Genomic DNA, 17,500 nt, shown 5'->3' with positions numbered 1-17,500 from the left:
TGCCCTAAATATGGTTGTTTATAATATAATCATCTAATATCATTCTTTTATTTGCTCTCGCAGAGAACAAAAGTCTTTCCATATTCCCCTCAAGCTGGACCTCATTTTTGTGTTCCTTTGTACATATTTTGAATTTTCTCGTGTGTGCAGATAGAGATCTAGAAATAAGAGAGATCTCTATCTTATCTACACACATCTGTATATAGATCTTTAAATATATGTATGCATACATCATATGTAGATCCATGTATTTATTTACACACAATATTTTAGATGGTTTTCATCTCTGGGAAGAAGAAAGGAGCTGGATTCATAGCTTAACTGGGCTCCTCTCTAAAGCACAGTCCCAATTTTCAGCTTCAAACTGCCCCAAGACCTAAGTCTCGAGCACCATGGCTTGCACACCTAAATGCTTGGCTATACCATCTTGCCTGCAATCCTGACTCCAAAGATCTCCACGGATTTAAATATCAGGTCTCTGAGAACTACCTCTGGCCTCTAAAACTGGAAGAGCCAAGTAAAGCAAAGCAGAAACACCTGTAAGCCCCTTTCTTGGAGTCGGAATAAAAGTAAGGCAAGTCCTTCCCTCCTCACCAGTTCAGTCTGTGGCATCCACGTTGGGTGCCACCAGAAAAGATGGAGGGGAAAAAGTACAGCTAAAAGAGCTCTGCTCACCAATTTAAAGATGCAGGCAACCCATCAGAAAAGGAAACCCTCATGCACACAGTAGGGGACACAGCAAGTTCCATGTTGGGCAAACTGGGAATGTCCAAAAGAATATCCAACTACCTCTCCACATAGGGAAACTAGGTGGCCCAGTGGTTAGAAAGCCAAGCCCCAGAGGTGGGAAGTCCTTGGTTCAAATATGGCCTCAGACACTTCCTAGCTGTGTGACCCTAGGCAAGTCACATAACCCCCATTGCCCAGCCCTTACTGCTCTTTTGCCTTGGAACCAATACTTAGTATTGATTCTAAGATGGAAGGAAAGGTTTTGGGTTGTTGTTGTTGTTTTTTTTTAATGAGTCTCTGTGTTAAAAATGCCTTGGCAAGAGAATCCTGGATGATACACAGACAGACAGACAGACAGACAGACAGACAGACAGACAGAAAGATAAATCTAGTGTCCAGGAGATTGTTGCTATTGAGTTTCTTCAGTCATGTTCAACTCTTTGTGATCCCATTTGAGATGTTCTTGGCAAGGTTACTGGAGTGGCTTGCCATTCCTTCTCCAGCTCATTTTACAGACGAGAAGCTGAAGCAAATAGCGTTTAGTGACTTGCCCAAAGTCATACATCTAGTAAGTGTCTGAGGTCAGATCTGAACCCAGGAAATTTCCTGACTCCAAGCCAGCACTCTATGCACTATGGCACATCCTAGCTGTCTGTAGATGCTCTACATACATGGACTATTTCAGTAGCCCAGTAACAAGTTTCCCTCCTCCACTCTCTGCTTCATTCAGACCAAACGTCATCTATCTATAAAATTTATCTTACCTATTTTTTAGACTTGGTCATGTCACTTTGTTCAAAATCTTCATCTTCATTTTATAGCTAAAATACTGTATCCCAGAGGGGTTAAGTGATGTGATCCAAGGCAGACTGATAGTGAGGTACCGAGCTGGCATTTGAGCCACAGTCTTCCACTTCCAAATTCAGCTTCCTTTCCATTGTAGACCAAGAAACTCTACACTTAGTCGTGACCCTTTGTTTCCAGCCCTAGCTCATAATTTTTCTCTGTAGTCTATGTTCTAGGTACATGCCTCCTCCTTGACTTTGCTCATGCTGTTCTTCATACCCAGAATCCTTCTCATGACCCATAGAATTACATTCTATAGATTAAGAGCCAGGGGGTCCCTCTGAAGCCATTTGGTTCAAACCCCTAATTTTGCAGATGATGGAACTAGGAGTTGGAGAGATTTAATGACCTACCTGAAATCACGCAGATAGCCACGAGGAAAGTAAGGATTAGAACCCATGTCCAATCACTCCAAATCCAACCATCTTTTACAACTGTATTATGTTGGCCCCCAGTTTCCTATTGATTGTACTTTCCTACTTCCTCCATTATCCTTTGCTCCCTATTCAAGGAAACTTGATTCTCTTGGTTGGTAGTGAGCTTCCCCACCCTGAACCTCACATAACATATCGCACTTTTCTTATTCACTTAAGTATTATTTTATAGACTAACCTTTGTATGTGTTTTGCCTCCTCCCTCTAAATCACATGAGGGCCAAAATCATGTCTCCTATAAACTTTGTTTCTCCTAGCACAATATTGAACACGCAACAAACGTCAAGTTGATTCAATTTTGATGGAATCTAATGTCTATTGTTTTTTATGCTTATAGGTCTCGAGATGTGGCTGAAGTTAAAGTTACCATGGCTTTTGCACCCAATAAAGTGAATATTCAAAAGAAAAACTGCAAGATGGAGGGGAAGGAAACAGTATGCATAAATGCTACCATGTGTTTTTAATGTGAAACTCAAGTCAAAGGAAGACACAATTTATGAAGCTGGTAAGTTTATTCTACAAAGGACGTTTAGGGCACAGCTAGCTGCCTTTGTTCTTACAAAATGGTATCGAGTAGGATTGTGCTGCTTTCCACTAGCTGCCTCTGGTATAGGACCTACCTATGGGTGGAAGATTTACTAGAAAAATCTGGTTATATCATGAGGGGAACTAAAGAGAAACAGAGTCCTTTAGAGTTTATTTATCTGGTGGACAAGATATCAGAAAATAATTGCATTTTAGATAGATAGATAGATAGATAGATAGATAGATAGATAGACAGACAGACAGACAGACAGACAGACAGATAGATAGATAGATAGACACATATAGACAGATCGATAGATGAGAGAAAGAGAAAAAGAAAGAAAAAGAGATTCTCTCTCTCTCTTTCTGTCTCTCTCCCCTCTCTCCACTCTCCTCTCTCCTCTCAGTTCTCTCCTCTCTCTCTCTCTCTCTCCCTCACTCTCTCTCTCTCTCCTCTCTCTCTCTCTCTCTCTCTCTCTCTCTCTCTCTCTCTCTCTCTCTCTCTCTCTCTCTCTCTCTCTCTTTCTCTCTCTCTCTCTCTCCCTCTCCCTCTCCCTCTCCCTCTCCCCCCCTCCCTCTCTCCCTCTCCCTCTCTCTCTCTCTCTCTCTCCTTTCCCCCGCCCCCCTCAGAAAATCTTCAGTGACTCCCATATGACCTTAGGTTAATTCACGTTCCTCTGTGTGAGTTTGGAGGCTGTCCTCAATGTGGTACCACCTTTCCCATCTTATCTCTTAGTACTCTCCCACTATGCATATAGATGCAATGTAATGTAGTGCCTGGAATGCTCATGGGGAGTCTAGAAGGACTGAGTTTGTATCCTTTCTTTGATTCTTGCAAGCTAGAAGAGTTACAACCTTTTTTGCACTTCAGTGTTTCTTCTGTAAAATGAAAATAATAGTTGCACTGTCTCATTTGACTACGATGAAGCTAAAATAAAACTATTCAAATAAGTTTGCAAACTCTTGTGAATAGCTTTTATGCATTCTAATGCTCCAGGCAAACTGGACTATTCTCTGTCCTCCAAAAAGGCTCTGTATCTTACTTTCTCCAAGCCTTTGTTCATACCATTCTCTATACTTGAAATATCCCCCAATCCTTTTACCTAATGAATTCCTCCATTCTTTTAATGTTTAACCAAAGCATTACTTCTTCCAGATGAATAATAAGTAATATTTATATAGAACCTACAAAAAAGACATGTGCTAGGAGCTTTACAATCATTATCTCCTTTGATCGCCACACTATCTTGGGAAGTGGTTGGTATTATTATTCCCAGTTTACAGATGAGCAAGCAGAGGCACACAGAGGTTCAGTGACTAGCCCAGGGTCACAAAGCTATTAAGTATCTGAGGCTAAATTTAAACTCCAGTTTCCAGGCTCCAGATCCAATATTATCTACTATGCTACCTGGCTGATTCAAATTAGCTGTCTCCCCTGGAGTGTCATCTGCTTTTTTTTATTCAGTAATTAAATTTTCCCATGGATCACATGCAGTGCTTTGTTACCCATGCCATTTTTATGAAATATCATTGTTTTGTAGTTAGTACTATTCACCCAGATGACATTTCATAATACATGTTTATAGATTCCTGAAGTTGAAATTCAGGACACCAAGACTCCGTCATTCTCTCATGGTCAATTCTCCTGTCAAAAATAGGAAACCTGAAAAGAAGAAAAGCATAGAGAGATGATGAACATAAATGAATACAGTTCTTCATGTCAGCAATGAGACTTTTTTAGGCCTATTTCCCTAGCAAATGGGCAAAGCACAGGGCTGTTCTGTTTGATTCTTCAATCAGCCCTCTATCAGACATCTCCGCAGGGGTGAGTAGTCTAGGACACAGAAAGTCAGAAAAGCACATTTTTTCATATATACTATATATTCTCCCTGATAGCTTTTAATGCTAACACACACACACACACACATACACACATACACACACACACACATATATATACTAGCTATATATTAGAATTAACAAGTCACTCAGAACAGTGGAGGTAGAAGGGGAGTTATTTTTAAGCCAAATATAACCTAAAAAATTAATCTTCAGTGGCTTAAAATTTCCTTTCTTGTGACACACCTTCAATAACATCCTTCCCTCATGTTTCATCGCCACATGGAGACAGCTTTGAGCTCATAAAGGTCCTAAACTCTAGCAGGTCCTGTTAAGATGGAAAGGTTTTGCCTGTGGCCTCCAAAAAGGACTGTATGTCTACCAAGTGCAGACATTGCCAGTTAAATTGGGGAAAAGTTCATTCCCAGAAGGTTGGCTACCAAGTGATTCTCTTTTGGAGAAGTCCCAGCAACTCCACAAGGGAGGGATTTACATTTGTGGAGGGTGTATCCAAAGTGATAAAATCACAGATCTCTTTGAATAAAAATGCCTGTGTTTGGCTTTTCAAGTGTTCAAGAAGTCAATTATCTCTGTTTAACTTGTTTTCTTTGTTATGAGAGTGAATATGAGGGTTTAGGGGAGAGTATTAGGAGTTCAAGATGAGTGTTCAGCAAAGCTTTGATCAGGACTCATATCTGATTTACCTTGTGTTTGCTTTTTATTGTTAAAAACTACTATATTATTGGCAGCCTCCTGTTCAATTTTATAAACACAAATTAATAGTTATGCTATTTGTTCTGAGGGTTTCAAAATTATTTTTCATTTACATTGTAGGTACATATGATGCTTTCTATGTGTCACTGGTCAAATAGTTGTTAAATACACCATATTGTATGTGTTTATGAATCTGTACCAATCTGAAGATGCATATTACACATCTTTTATAAGGGAATGTAAATGTGGGCGAGATCACTCCTTTGGGCATTCTAAGGAATTCGAGAGAGAGAGAGAGAGAGAGAGAGAGAGAGAGAGAGAGGAGAGAGAGAGAGAGAGAGAGAGTTGAAGAGAGTTTGAAAAACACAAGGTTTTTTCAACTAATGTTTAAATAGCTTTAGGATGTGACTTAGCTTTTGACACTAGCACATTCTAATTAAACTAAAGTTTGTTCAGAAATGCTATTGATTGAAATCGTTTAACAATATTTTTTTATGATTTAATAAAGTAGTGTCATATATTATTTTTTTAAACCCTTACCTTCCGTCTTGGAGTCAATACTGTGTATTGGCTCCAAGGCAGAAGAGTGGTAAGGGCTAGGCAATGGGGGTCAAGTGACTTGCCCAGGGTCACACAGCTATGAAGTGGCTGAAGCCAGATTTGAATCTAGGACCTCCCGTTTCTAGGGCTGACTCTTAATCCACTGAGCTACCCAGCTGCCCCCGTCATATATTATTTTTTAAAATTACTTAGAAGAAAATCACACTTTAAAAAAATTCTTTAAATGTTCTACAAAGAAATAAGGGAGACAGCTAGGTAGTACAGTGGATAAAGAACTAGACTTGAGGTCAGGAGGACCTGAATTTAAATCTACTAAGGCACATAGTAGTTATGTGAACTTGGAAAAGATATATAACTTCTTTATCTCAATTTCTTTACCTGCAAAATAGGGATAATAATAGCAACTACTTCCCAAAGTTATTGTGAGAATCAAATGAGATAATAATTGTAAAGTGTTTAGCACATATAAGACTTATGTAAATGTTAACTATCATTATTATTAAGTTTCAGTACTTATTTATGGCTTGTGTAGTCCATAGCATTATCAAACAAATGTGCAAAGAGGAAATAGTATAATTTATAAAAGATATAAAAGTATTTAAAATTCTTTTTTTTTTAATCCTTACTTTCTGTCTTAGAATAATTACTATGTATTGGTTCTAAGGCAGAAGAGTGGTAAGGGCTAGGCAATAGGGGTTAAGTGACTTGCCCAAGGTCACACAGCTAGGAAGTGTTTCACGCCATATTGGAACCTAGGAACTCCCATCTCTAGTTCTGACTCTTAATTCACTGAGCCACACAGCTGCCCCTTAAAATTCTTTAAATTAAAGTAAAACTTAAATTACTTTTAAAGTAATTTAATTAATTTTAAGTAATTGATAAAATCATAACTTAATTAAACGGAATAGATTGTTCTATACTCCCTGAACTCATGTACATATTTACATTTTAAAAGCTTGGCAATACTTCAGCTTTACCATGTAATAGATGCTCAATAAATATTTGTTGCCAATGAGGAGTGCAATCTAAAAGGAGGCTCTTTTATAGCCCAGCTGAAGCATCAGTACCAATGTGCATTTCTGGCTATTTTATGTCCCTACACTTAGCACAAAGACTTGCATATAATTGGCATTTATTAAATGTTTGTAGCATAGATTATAATGTAGATCCATATGTCAAGCAATGGTTTAATATTTCTAGTTTATTGCAATGGAAAAGATTGTCATTAGTATACTGTAATCTGATGTGTCCTGGTAATGAACTGAAAATACTAGTCTAATTATTTGTTTATTAGAACATTACCATGGATGTACCATCCTAGGCTGAAGGATTTGAATTCAATAAAATATACAACATTAAAATAATTTGGACCATAGCTTTATCTTCCTTTTATCCTTTTCCAAGATGCTTCATTCTGGATTAACTGTAATAACTGACCTTGGTCCTCGAAAATGATGAAATGTGCCTCATTCTTCTCAGTGAAAGGCAGGAGACAAGAAAGAGGACACGATATCGCAAACATGATCACAATCTATCACTTTATCCAATGCTTTTGTTCATTGTTTTCCTTTTTTACAATGAAAGGTTACATCCCAGTAGTGGTTACGCAGGGGAAGATAAACGGATTCAGAATGACTGTGAAGTACAAGCAAAAGTCATCAATAAAGCAGATTTTGTAAAGAAGAAGCCAGTTCAGGACCTCAACAGGTTTCAGGGTCTTCCTATGAACATTAGGCCAAACATCCCTAGGAGTGCCAGTTAGTGGGAATCGCTGATCATTTGAGTATTAAATAAATATATCTTACTGTAATTCTCATTTATATTAGTAGACTATAAAAAAAGTAGCTATGGATCAATTAAACTTTTTTTTTTAATAGATCTGCAATATCGAGTGACATTAGACTCTGTAAGACAGATATCAAGAAGTTTCTTCTCTGGAACGCAAGAAAGAAAGATTCAAAGAAATATCACAGTCCGTGGATCAGAATGTATTAAGCATTACTTCTACATGTTGGCAAGTAAATCATGTATTATAGCTGTCTTATTATAAAGCTTAATTAAAATGGGCTTTTTTTTCAGTCCTCCCATCTTTGTCAGGAAACCAAGAGGGTAAATTCTTTCATTTTCAAATGTAATTTATAGTATTATATATATATATATAAATTCTGGATACATTCAGGTCAAGATTCATACATTTAGACTTTTCTTTAATGGATTGCCTATTTGGTTCATTTTATTTATTTTTTGCTCCCATCCCGAGAACTAATGAAATTTACTTAGGTCCATGTATTTAAGCAAACCCATGCTCAGATCAGAAACAAAATGGTTAAGCAATAGGCAGCAATTATCACTCACATTTCCTTTTCAAACAGTATATTATTCTCTAAATGTGTGTCTCACAAAGTCCTTCAAAAGCTCACAGCTCCAAGAGAGAGTCTGCAGGCAGAACAAGAGGTTGGGTATGTCCGCTATCGCAGCCAGTTTCACCATTTCTCCACAAGCAGAAAGGCCCCTCTCTTTGTTCCAGGGAGCTTCAAGTTTATTCTGGAATTTTTCAATTCCTAGATACTTCCAGAGCTCTCCCAGATAGCTTCTCCTTTCTAGAAGTATTAAAATCAAAACAACCGTTCCATGGACAGGCACAGAAGGAGTGGAATTCTTGCTGGGCTTCAAAGAATCTTAGCAAATGTAGCTCTTTCAATTGAATTTGGGAGAACTTCGTTCTTATTTTCTATCTGCCACTCACTAGCAGAATTAACTTGAAAAAGTTACTTAAACTTTTTGAGTCACTTAACCTCCATCTACTTCAATTTCCTCAACTATAAAATGTGGGCAATGATATCCTATTTCCCAAGACTGTGGTGAAGAACAAATGAGATAATAGTTTTAAAGGACTTAACACAGTGCCTGGCCCAGAGAAGGTCCTTAATATATGCTTATTTCCTTTTCTTCTTTCCTTTCTTTCTTTTTTTATGGCAGAAGATTGGCTCAGAAGATTTCTCGAACTTTTTTCCAACTCTAAAATCTATCATTATAAGATATACTGTTTATATTTACTATTTCTCTATAAATAGACTGAAACCAGGAAAGCTATGATTCTTTGATCACAAGTTCAGTATAATTGCAACTAAGACTGGACTTTATGCTGTTTTATTTCACTTTTCCAGTAATATAAGCAAATTATTTTCCAGCTTGGGACAAAAGTTATAATGAAGTTGAAAAATTTTGAACTTTACCACTTTATTTCCTAACTATTTTCTTACCCTTTCAATGTCATAATGCTAAATTTAAAAAAAAGGCTTCATGACACATTTGTAAATTTATATTTGGGAGTTACATTATGGGATGAGGTGGATTTTATAGACAATTTTTTAAATTTTCTTGTGATTATTCACACACTAGACTACAAAATAATTTTCTTAAAATTGAAAAATACTAAAACAATCATAAGATTACTGTAGAGGTATATATTTAAAATATAGACATTTAATGAAACAAACTATTTTACTTCTAGCTTATGTTTGTATTTTCAATGTATCTATATATCACTTTTGGAAAATTATAGTTCTAGTGAGAGTTACTACAAAAGAAATGGATTCTATTGTTTATAGAAAAAGATCATGGATCTAGGGCTGGAAGAGACTTCAAATGTTATCACTTTCAGAACCCATTTTACAGATGAGGATAATGAGGTCAGGGAAGTTAAATGAGGAAGCATCAGAAGTACAACTTAATTATTACTTTCCCTTACTTTTGATATCAATTTTACTGCTCTAAAAGAAGTAGCAGCACTCTGTTACTACTCTCCTAATAACTCACGTTTCTAAAGTGTTATGGCTTACAAAGTGTTTTTTTCACAGTACTTCTGTGTTGCTAGCATCTGCATTTTGCTATTGAGCAAATAGAAATAAATGATCTTGCTGGAGATTGCACGGAGGCAAGTCCTGAATTTGGACTCCAAAGTCAAGGTCCTTTTTACTCTACCTCTCTGTTAAGGTTGTTCTCTTTTGGGCAGGGTTTATGGATGGGGAGTCAAACTAGAGTGTCCTCTTTAGTTCATCAGTTGAGAGCCAGAGTTTAGTTAGAAACCTCAGAGGGATAGGAGGGGAGGCACCATGCAGCAACAGAAAGGACAGAGGCTTTGGAGTCAGAGAACCTGGATCCCCTGGTCCTCTCTCTCACTTACTGGCCAATCGGGACTTCAATTTTGTCATCTGTAAAATTAAAGGTTTGGACTTGATGTCCTCCAAAGTTCCTTCCGGCTCTAAATTTGATGGCGTTTCTGTCTCCTCTGGCAGCAAGGCTTGTCCTTATTCATAAATTCAGTATCTTTACTGTGTCTAAAGAAGATCCAACTGAATAACTCAGAGGAAGTTATTTAACTTTTCTGGGGTTTTGTATCTTTATCTACAAAAAGGAGAAGATAGGACTAATTGACCTCTCGTGTTTTTCCCAGCTTTAAGTGTACAATCCTATCATCTAAGATAAAAAAAAATTGATTTTAGGCTACAATTACCATTTTCATCATGTAGCACAAGTTGACCTTTCATTGCAAAAAGAACCAAGCCTTCCTTGTGAACTTGGGTACGGTGTCCTTTTCATGCACCATCAGCTAAGCCCAAACTTTAGAAGATGTGCCTGTTTGAAATGGCAAATATTTCCTAAAATGATCATTCCTGTATTTTTAGTTTAATGAGACATTAAGGGGAAAAAACTAGCTTCATTCTTCTCGTATTAGTCACTATCTTGTTACACAGTGCCTAACACCACAAGATGGGAAGCTGAGAATGGGCTGGAATGAAGCCAGCTCTGAAAGAGCTGCCAATTATCCTGAGACCAGTTGGATCTTCTGGACCTTTCATGCCCCTTTTCTTTTCCTTTACTCACATTTTCCTTTCTCTACCCCACAAGCCATAAGGCAGGAAGGAAGGGCAAATGTTAAGGCATCTAGATGCTTTGGACAAGTCCTGTAAGCATCTATGGAGGCACATGCAGAAAGATAATATCCAAACAAGACAAGGTATAAAATATAAGAAATGCAAGTAATATATTTCTTGCTTTCTCTTCTAGGACAAGCATGACTTTCGGGATTCAGTGAAAGTATCGTTGGATTTTAATCTTTCAGATCCAGAAAATGGGCCTGTTCTTGATGGTGACCTGCCTAACTCAGTATATGAATATGTAAGTAATTTTTAATGATTCAGGATAGCTAGCTATTAATAATATATTAGGAACTAAACTGAATTTTCTGATAACAAAAGTTTGTTCCTCCCTGTTTTCTCTACTTCTTACTCCAGATCCCTAACCTTCTTGCTAACCACTGCATATTCCTAAATTGTTCAGAGCTGTCCTCTAGGAAAAGTATCCCCCTCTTGAAGAATAATTCACAGAACAATGAATCCTGTCACCATTACACACGCAAAAAAATAAAATATTTTGTTGTACAGATGACAGTAAAAGAGAGAGAGAGAGAGAGAGAGAGAGAGAGAGAGAGAGAGAGAGAGAGAGAGAGAGAGAGAGAGAGAGAGAGAGAGAGAGAGAGTCGATCAATGGTGCCATAGTGCCAGGTTAAGACCTGTAAATAACAGAGGAGTTTATTTTTTTAATTCAGAGGGGATGGGGAATTCCTGGGGCAAACGTTTGTTATTAAACTGTGGTCCAAGTGACTTCAGAGGATCCATGAACTTGTATAGGAAAAATTAGATTTTATTTTCACAAAACTTTAATTGAAAATTAGCATTTCCTTCTGTTATGATTTTTTTAAAATTCTCCTGATCACAGGTCCATAGGATTCACTAGATTCTCAAAAGGAGCCCCAAACACACACACACACACACACACACACACACACACACACACAACACACACACACACACACACACACACAGATTAAGAACCCTTGCATTGGATTTTTTTGAGTGTGCGTGTGTAGGAATAATAGACCTATGCTTTAAGAAAAAGGATAATGGATTGGAGTACAAAGAGATCTGAGACAGGGAAACCAGAAAGGGGGCCTCTGCAATAGCTTAGGTCACAGCTAATGAGGGCCAGAACTAGAGTAGCAGCTGTATGAATGAAGAAAAGGGAACCAAGAGAAGAAATGTTATGAAGATACATACAAGATTTGGGAAGAGATTGGATATGTGAGACGAGTGAAAGTAACAGATTGAGGATGGCAAGAAGACTGTGAACTTAGGTGGCACCCTTGATAATGGCAGGGAAGTTTAGAAGATTAATTTGGAAGGACAGAAAATGAGTGTTCTTTTGGAAATGTTGATCTTGAATTGCCTAGTAGACACCCAGTTCAAAATGTCTAAGGGGTAGATGGTGATGTGGTACTGGAACTCAGTAAAGAGAGTAGTGTTAGATAGATAGCACTGGAAGCCCTCTACATAGAGGGATAATGATTGAACCTCTGGAAGATGATGAGGTGACGATACATGATAGTGTAGAGAGATAAGACAAGATGGCCAATGACAGAACTCAGGCAGACACTTAGGTGACGATATAAATGAAGATAGAGCAAGAAAGACTATATAGGCATCAGGAAAAGCAAGAAAGAATAGAACTGCAGAAATCTAGAGAAAAGATACAAGAATTACTTGAATAGAACTGCAGAAATCTAGAGAAAAGATACAAGAGTTACTTGAATATCATTAGTGATACAAATTACTTTACTTGGAAATTTTTGTTAAGAGGCTGTGCCCATTCCAAAGAAACCAGAAATTTTAATCATATACTGGATTGCACATCCCAGAACAAAATGAGTGGAAATTGGTAGATCACACATAATGGTAAAAATGTTGCCTAAACATTTAGAAGAGTGCATGCTTCAAAAACACAAAAACAATTTTGCATGTGTTGATTTTTAGGAATAAGACAGGGATGAGAACTGGACTTGTGATATCATTGGTTTAGGGAACTCCTAGATGAGGATTTTCACCCTACCAATGAGGTTGGCCTCTTCTTTCCACCCTTCATTATTAGAGAACACTAAGAAAGTGCCAGTCCCTCTCTATCAGGGTCAAGTAACTGAGTTTGTGAAATCCTTGCCACAAAAGGTAGGGACTATTCAGTAAGCTCAAGTCAACTTTTATAGATAAAATTTTTTATACAAGGAGATGTAGCAATAGAAGCCCAGAACAAAGCAATAATAGCAACCAGACAATTAATTTTGTGGATGAGAAGAGAAGAAAAGCCTTTTCCCTTATGTGATTCAAGCAGATATTTTGTGCCCTGAATAATGGATGGAAAATGTAACTTAAAAGTCAATCACTTGTACTTTTTCTTCTGATCATAGCTAGGTAGCATCGTAGCACAATGAAAAGAATAGTGCATTTAAATTGAGAAGTTCTAAATTCTAATCCCAGGTCTGCTACTTGCTACTTCACTTTCTTCATCTATAAAATAGATATATAGATGGATATTTAAAATGGAGTTGGACCAGCTGATCTTTAAGTGCCTTTCTAGCCCTAACATTTTATGGTTCTCTTGATATTACAAAGTAAACCAAGGTCTTTTATTCTCTGTTTGTTCTGCTCTTAAAATTTGGCACAAAAACGTTGCTGTTTCTGTACATAATATCTGATAAATGATTATTGCATGAATGAATTAGTGGCAGACCTATGATTTTTAGCACCATAGGGAACTCCCAGATGATGAAAGTCCCCTTACCAATGCAGGGCAATATCTTTCCTGCAACTAACAATTTTAAAGTTTCCTAGGGCACTGAGGTGCTAATTGACTTGCCCATGGTCACACAGATAGCATATTAGGAGAGGAAGGACTTGAATCCAGATCCCCTGGTTCCAAGTCCTCTCTATCCTTTATACCATAACTAGGGATAATAAAGAATTAGCCAATATTTTTCCTAAACTGCTTTTTAAAAAATTATTTCTTTTTCTATATGATAAGGGATGGCTTGTTGGGGAGCATAAGAAGAGGAAATGTGTTTTGAAATGAAGATGCTGTTATATAAAAACAAAAGACACCTAAAATTTTTTTAAAGAATTTTAGCATAATTAATGAAATAGAATTATAAGAATTTATTTTAAAAATTTGTTTAGAGTAATCCAAAAGGATTGAGGCTACAAGGAGTTATAGTTTTACTGATATACGCAGGTCACCATCTCTTTGTGTCCTTCCCCTCATTCTTACTGAGGGGGTCTTGGGAGTAAATGTAAGAACATTAACAGATAGTCACGAGGGATGGGAAGGCAGATAGAGGAGTTAAAAATAAAGAAATAAAGGATAAAAGGGAGGAGGAAGAGAAGGAGAACAGCAGGCATCAGTAATTAAAAGTACTTATCCTGAGCAAGATGTTCCTGTTATCTTTTAATTGAACTGGTTTCAAAATCACAATTCCCACAAGTAATTTAATAAAAGCAGAGTAAGAACTCATATTAGTCTACGCTGGCAATATGTGAGTTGTTATGTGAATAAACTGATGATTTTGAAAAATGGATAATTAATTGAAAATATTTCGCTCTGAATGCTACAGATTCCCTTTGCCAAAGATTGTGGAAACAAGGAAAAATGCATCTCAGATTTGGCCCTGGCTGTTTCCACCTCAGGAAAAGACTTACTCATTGTTAAGTCCCACAGCGATAAGTTCAATGTGAGCTTGACCATCATGAATAAAAAGGACAGTGCCTACAACACCAGGGCCATCGTCCAGGCCTCACCAAATGTCATCTTTTCAGGAATTGAGGTAACTCGTCATTGGTTCATTTCAACAGTCCTGCACCCACTGCACTAGCTTGGATGTATTTTTCAAAAAAGAAAAGTGAATGTTGTTGTCATAACAGAAATTCTTTAGTGTGTAAAAAAGACCAATTAGAATAATGTATATCTATGTAGATTGCAGTTTTCAAAAAAGCTTTCCTCATAATGGCTCCTTGAAGTGGGGCATGTTTACACCAAGGTTGATTTTTTTAGTTTATTTAAGCAACTAATAATCATGACTTGCTGATAAAATTTTTAGTATTTTAAATTAAAAAAAAAAGCAAAGTGAGTTATCTACCCAATTAAGCCATGCTATTGTTTAGGTTAGAGACAGCCAGGAGAATGGGATGGGGGCGGGGGATGATACATAGAAGTTGTGTAACTGTGGCATTCAATGATCCGCTACTTCAGAAAAATCTCTAAAACTGTGAGGTAACAAATTGTAGTGTTTCTGCACAGAGTTCCCTATACCGGTACAATGTGTTATAATAAAGAGATGTGAAAAAAAACAAGTGTGATATGAAGAGTGAAGAGGAAACTGGATTTGGAAGTCAAAGAACCTGGCCTCAATTCCCAATTATGCTCTTTGAGCAAAAGGACTACACAGTGTTTGCTATATAGTCTTTGGGCTTTGTACTGGAGAGAACTTTGAATGTGTTGTAGTGCCTATCAGCTCTAGTTTCTTCTCTCATCCTTCTCCAAGGGAGACTTTCAATCCTGTCCAGAAGGGGACCAAGAATCTGGGGGCCAGAGGCCACTCTGTTGTCCTCAGGAAGAGGGGGTGCTGGGCTAGAATTATATCTCTCTACTCCCTTAAGTATTATTGGTCTAGGAGACAAAACTGAGTTTAATTTAACTTGTGATATTGTGTCATTATTGAGGAATAGAAGGACCCCAACCTCTAGTGCCAAAGTTTGACCCCTTTTCTACCACATACCAGTGCCACAATGAATTTGTGTGTGTGTGTGTGTGTGTGTGTGTGTGCGCGCGCACGCACGTGTGAATAGCAAATAAATTCATCCAAATCAAAGCAAAACAAAAATCTGAGAAGGAATACAAAGGAGAATTTACACCATAAAATAGTCAAGGAGCTCTTCCATTGGGAGAAAGACAACTCATTTCAACTAAAAGGAAGAGTTCTAGTTCTCATCTAAGGAGAAACCCCCCAAAGTCTCTAGAGTAGCAAGCTAGGAGTTGGAACACGAAAGAGATTGCCAGCTCCAATCATGCCTTCCTAGAACCTTTTCTCTCATCAACCTGAAGTAAGATTGTCCTTTTCTATCTTCCTTCTTGAAGCTAGAAGCAACCAAAGGGACTTAAAGCTTGAAGAAGTCCTGAAGTCTAGGCAGCTAGGTGGCTCAGTGAATAGAGAACCAAACCTGGAGGAGGGAGGACCTGGATTCATATTTGGCATCAGACACTTCTCAGACCCTCTAACCCTGGGCAAGCCACATACCCCTGTTTTCCTAGCCCTTGCCTTTTCCACTTAAAGTTGTTACTACAACAGAAAATAAATGTTTAAAAAACTGGTTGAAGAAAACAAATACAATTAAAGAGACTGAAGGTCTCTCCCACTCTTGATAACTCTGACCTATCCCGTATGAAGGGCAGGACATCCATGTCCAATAAGAAGAGAATTCCAAAACAATATATTTTAAGATCAGAGCTATAAATGAGGCCCTATCAACATTATTGGATGATTTCCTCCAGCTGTTAAATAGCAAATAAGTAGAAATGAAAAAAGTATATAATTATATATTATATATATTTATAATATATATATTATAATATATATATATAATATATATATTATATATATTATATATATATATTATAATATATATAATTATATATATATTATATAAAATTAAATCAAGGTTGGCTGGTGATAAGACAAGGGGGCCAAGGGATTTGAGAGTATACAGTTGTATTGGCTCACTAGAGAATCAAGATTTGGAAGGAAGAATAATTGGACAGTGGCAATGACTTGACAAATTATTGAAGGGTAAAAAGATTTTTGTAGTAGTGAACACAAAGAGATGTTTACAAGGAGTAAGGTATAGAGAAAGGTGGAGCAATAAAAGATTATGATCAGACAAAGGAACTTCAAAGTTCTTGATTATGGAAGTAGAACATTTGTGGGAAATGGCAGATCTTGATCACCTTTATGTATATCTGAGATTGGATAGACTGGTAGGTCTTGGGGCTTAAAAAGATCAAGGAAATGGGAAATTAGAGTAACTGAAAAAGCATCAGAATATATATAAAGTCCCCCAGTGTGAAACCAGGAGTTGGGGCAAAAAAAAGAGACTATGACAAGTACTAAACTTATTAGAAAAAAGGGAAATTTTCATGGGGATAGAAAATAACCACCAGAATCTAAATTGGGTAATAAACTTATACAAGGGCAGAAACTTCTGGAATTCTCGTAGTTAAGGGGCTAGCTATGGATAATTCTTTAACAGAGACTGAGGAATCAGAGAAGGTTAATAGTCCAACCCCTAACACACTCATTCAACACCCTTTTCTGTACCACCTACCAAGCTCAGACAAAACTCCATAAGCCAATCTGCAGTTTTGGAGTACTCAACTTTGCCACTCCTCCTCCCTATGCTTCAGAAAACCAAATGTCAGAAGCTTGGTGTGGCTGGGACAGTAATTCCAGAGCTCTCTCCTGCATCAGAGTTCATCCAGAGAACTGAAGATCAGAGGTAACTGGAGCAGGAAGTCAGTGTATGTAACTCTGTGGTCCTCCATTAAATATAAGGGAAAGAGCCCAACATCTAGCTAGGGTGAGATCTCTCCTCCCAGAAGTCACTTGAGGCAGGAACTGAGCCTGGTGAAATGTGAATTGTCCAGTGTGGAAGGAGACAGAGATGACTTTAAAGTCCAGCACCCTGGGGGAAACTGCAAAGGACAATGAGTCAGAAAGTGAGCAATAGAGAAGTACAAGGAAAAAATATTGAATTTACTGAAAAAATACAGAAATTACAATAAATTCAGGGAGGTAAAAACCTTAAAGAACTTGAATGTAAATAGATAAACCAACAGCAAAGACAGTATATTTGCAGAGACAATTCAAGGATTAGATCTCCCAGACCTTCAATTAAAAAACCTTAAACATGATA

At 37.3% G+C, this 17,500-nt stretch overlaps 1 protein-coding gene across 1 annotated transcript in view; it reads left to right on the top strand.

The window, feature by feature from the left end:
* The window catches only part of ITGA1 (integrin subunit alpha 1), a 205,327-nt gene that overhangs the window by 158,222 nt on the left and 29,605 nt on the right, over positions 1 to 17,500 (top strand). The window contains 5 exon segments of the mRNA XM_007486289.3: positions 2,347 to 2,467; positions 2,469 to 2,514; positions 7,526 to 7,662; positions 10,719 to 10,829; positions 14,149 to 14,358. Coding sequence (XP_007486351.2) covers positions 2,347 to 2,467; positions 2,469 to 2,514; positions 7,526 to 7,662; positions 10,719 to 10,829; positions 14,149 to 14,358 — 625 coding nt within the window.

The sequence above is a fragment of the Monodelphis domestica genome, chromosome 3 (genome assembly GCF_027887165.1).
Source record: "Monodelphis domestica isolate mMonDom1 chromosome 3, mMonDom1.pri, whole genome shotgun sequence".
Classification (NCBI taxonomy): domain Eukaryota; kingdom Metazoa; phylum Chordata; class Mammalia; order Didelphimorphia; family Didelphidae; genus Monodelphis; species Monodelphis domestica.
Note: the sequence above shows the minus strand (reverse complement) of the source record. Positions and strands in the feature narration are given on the sequence as shown.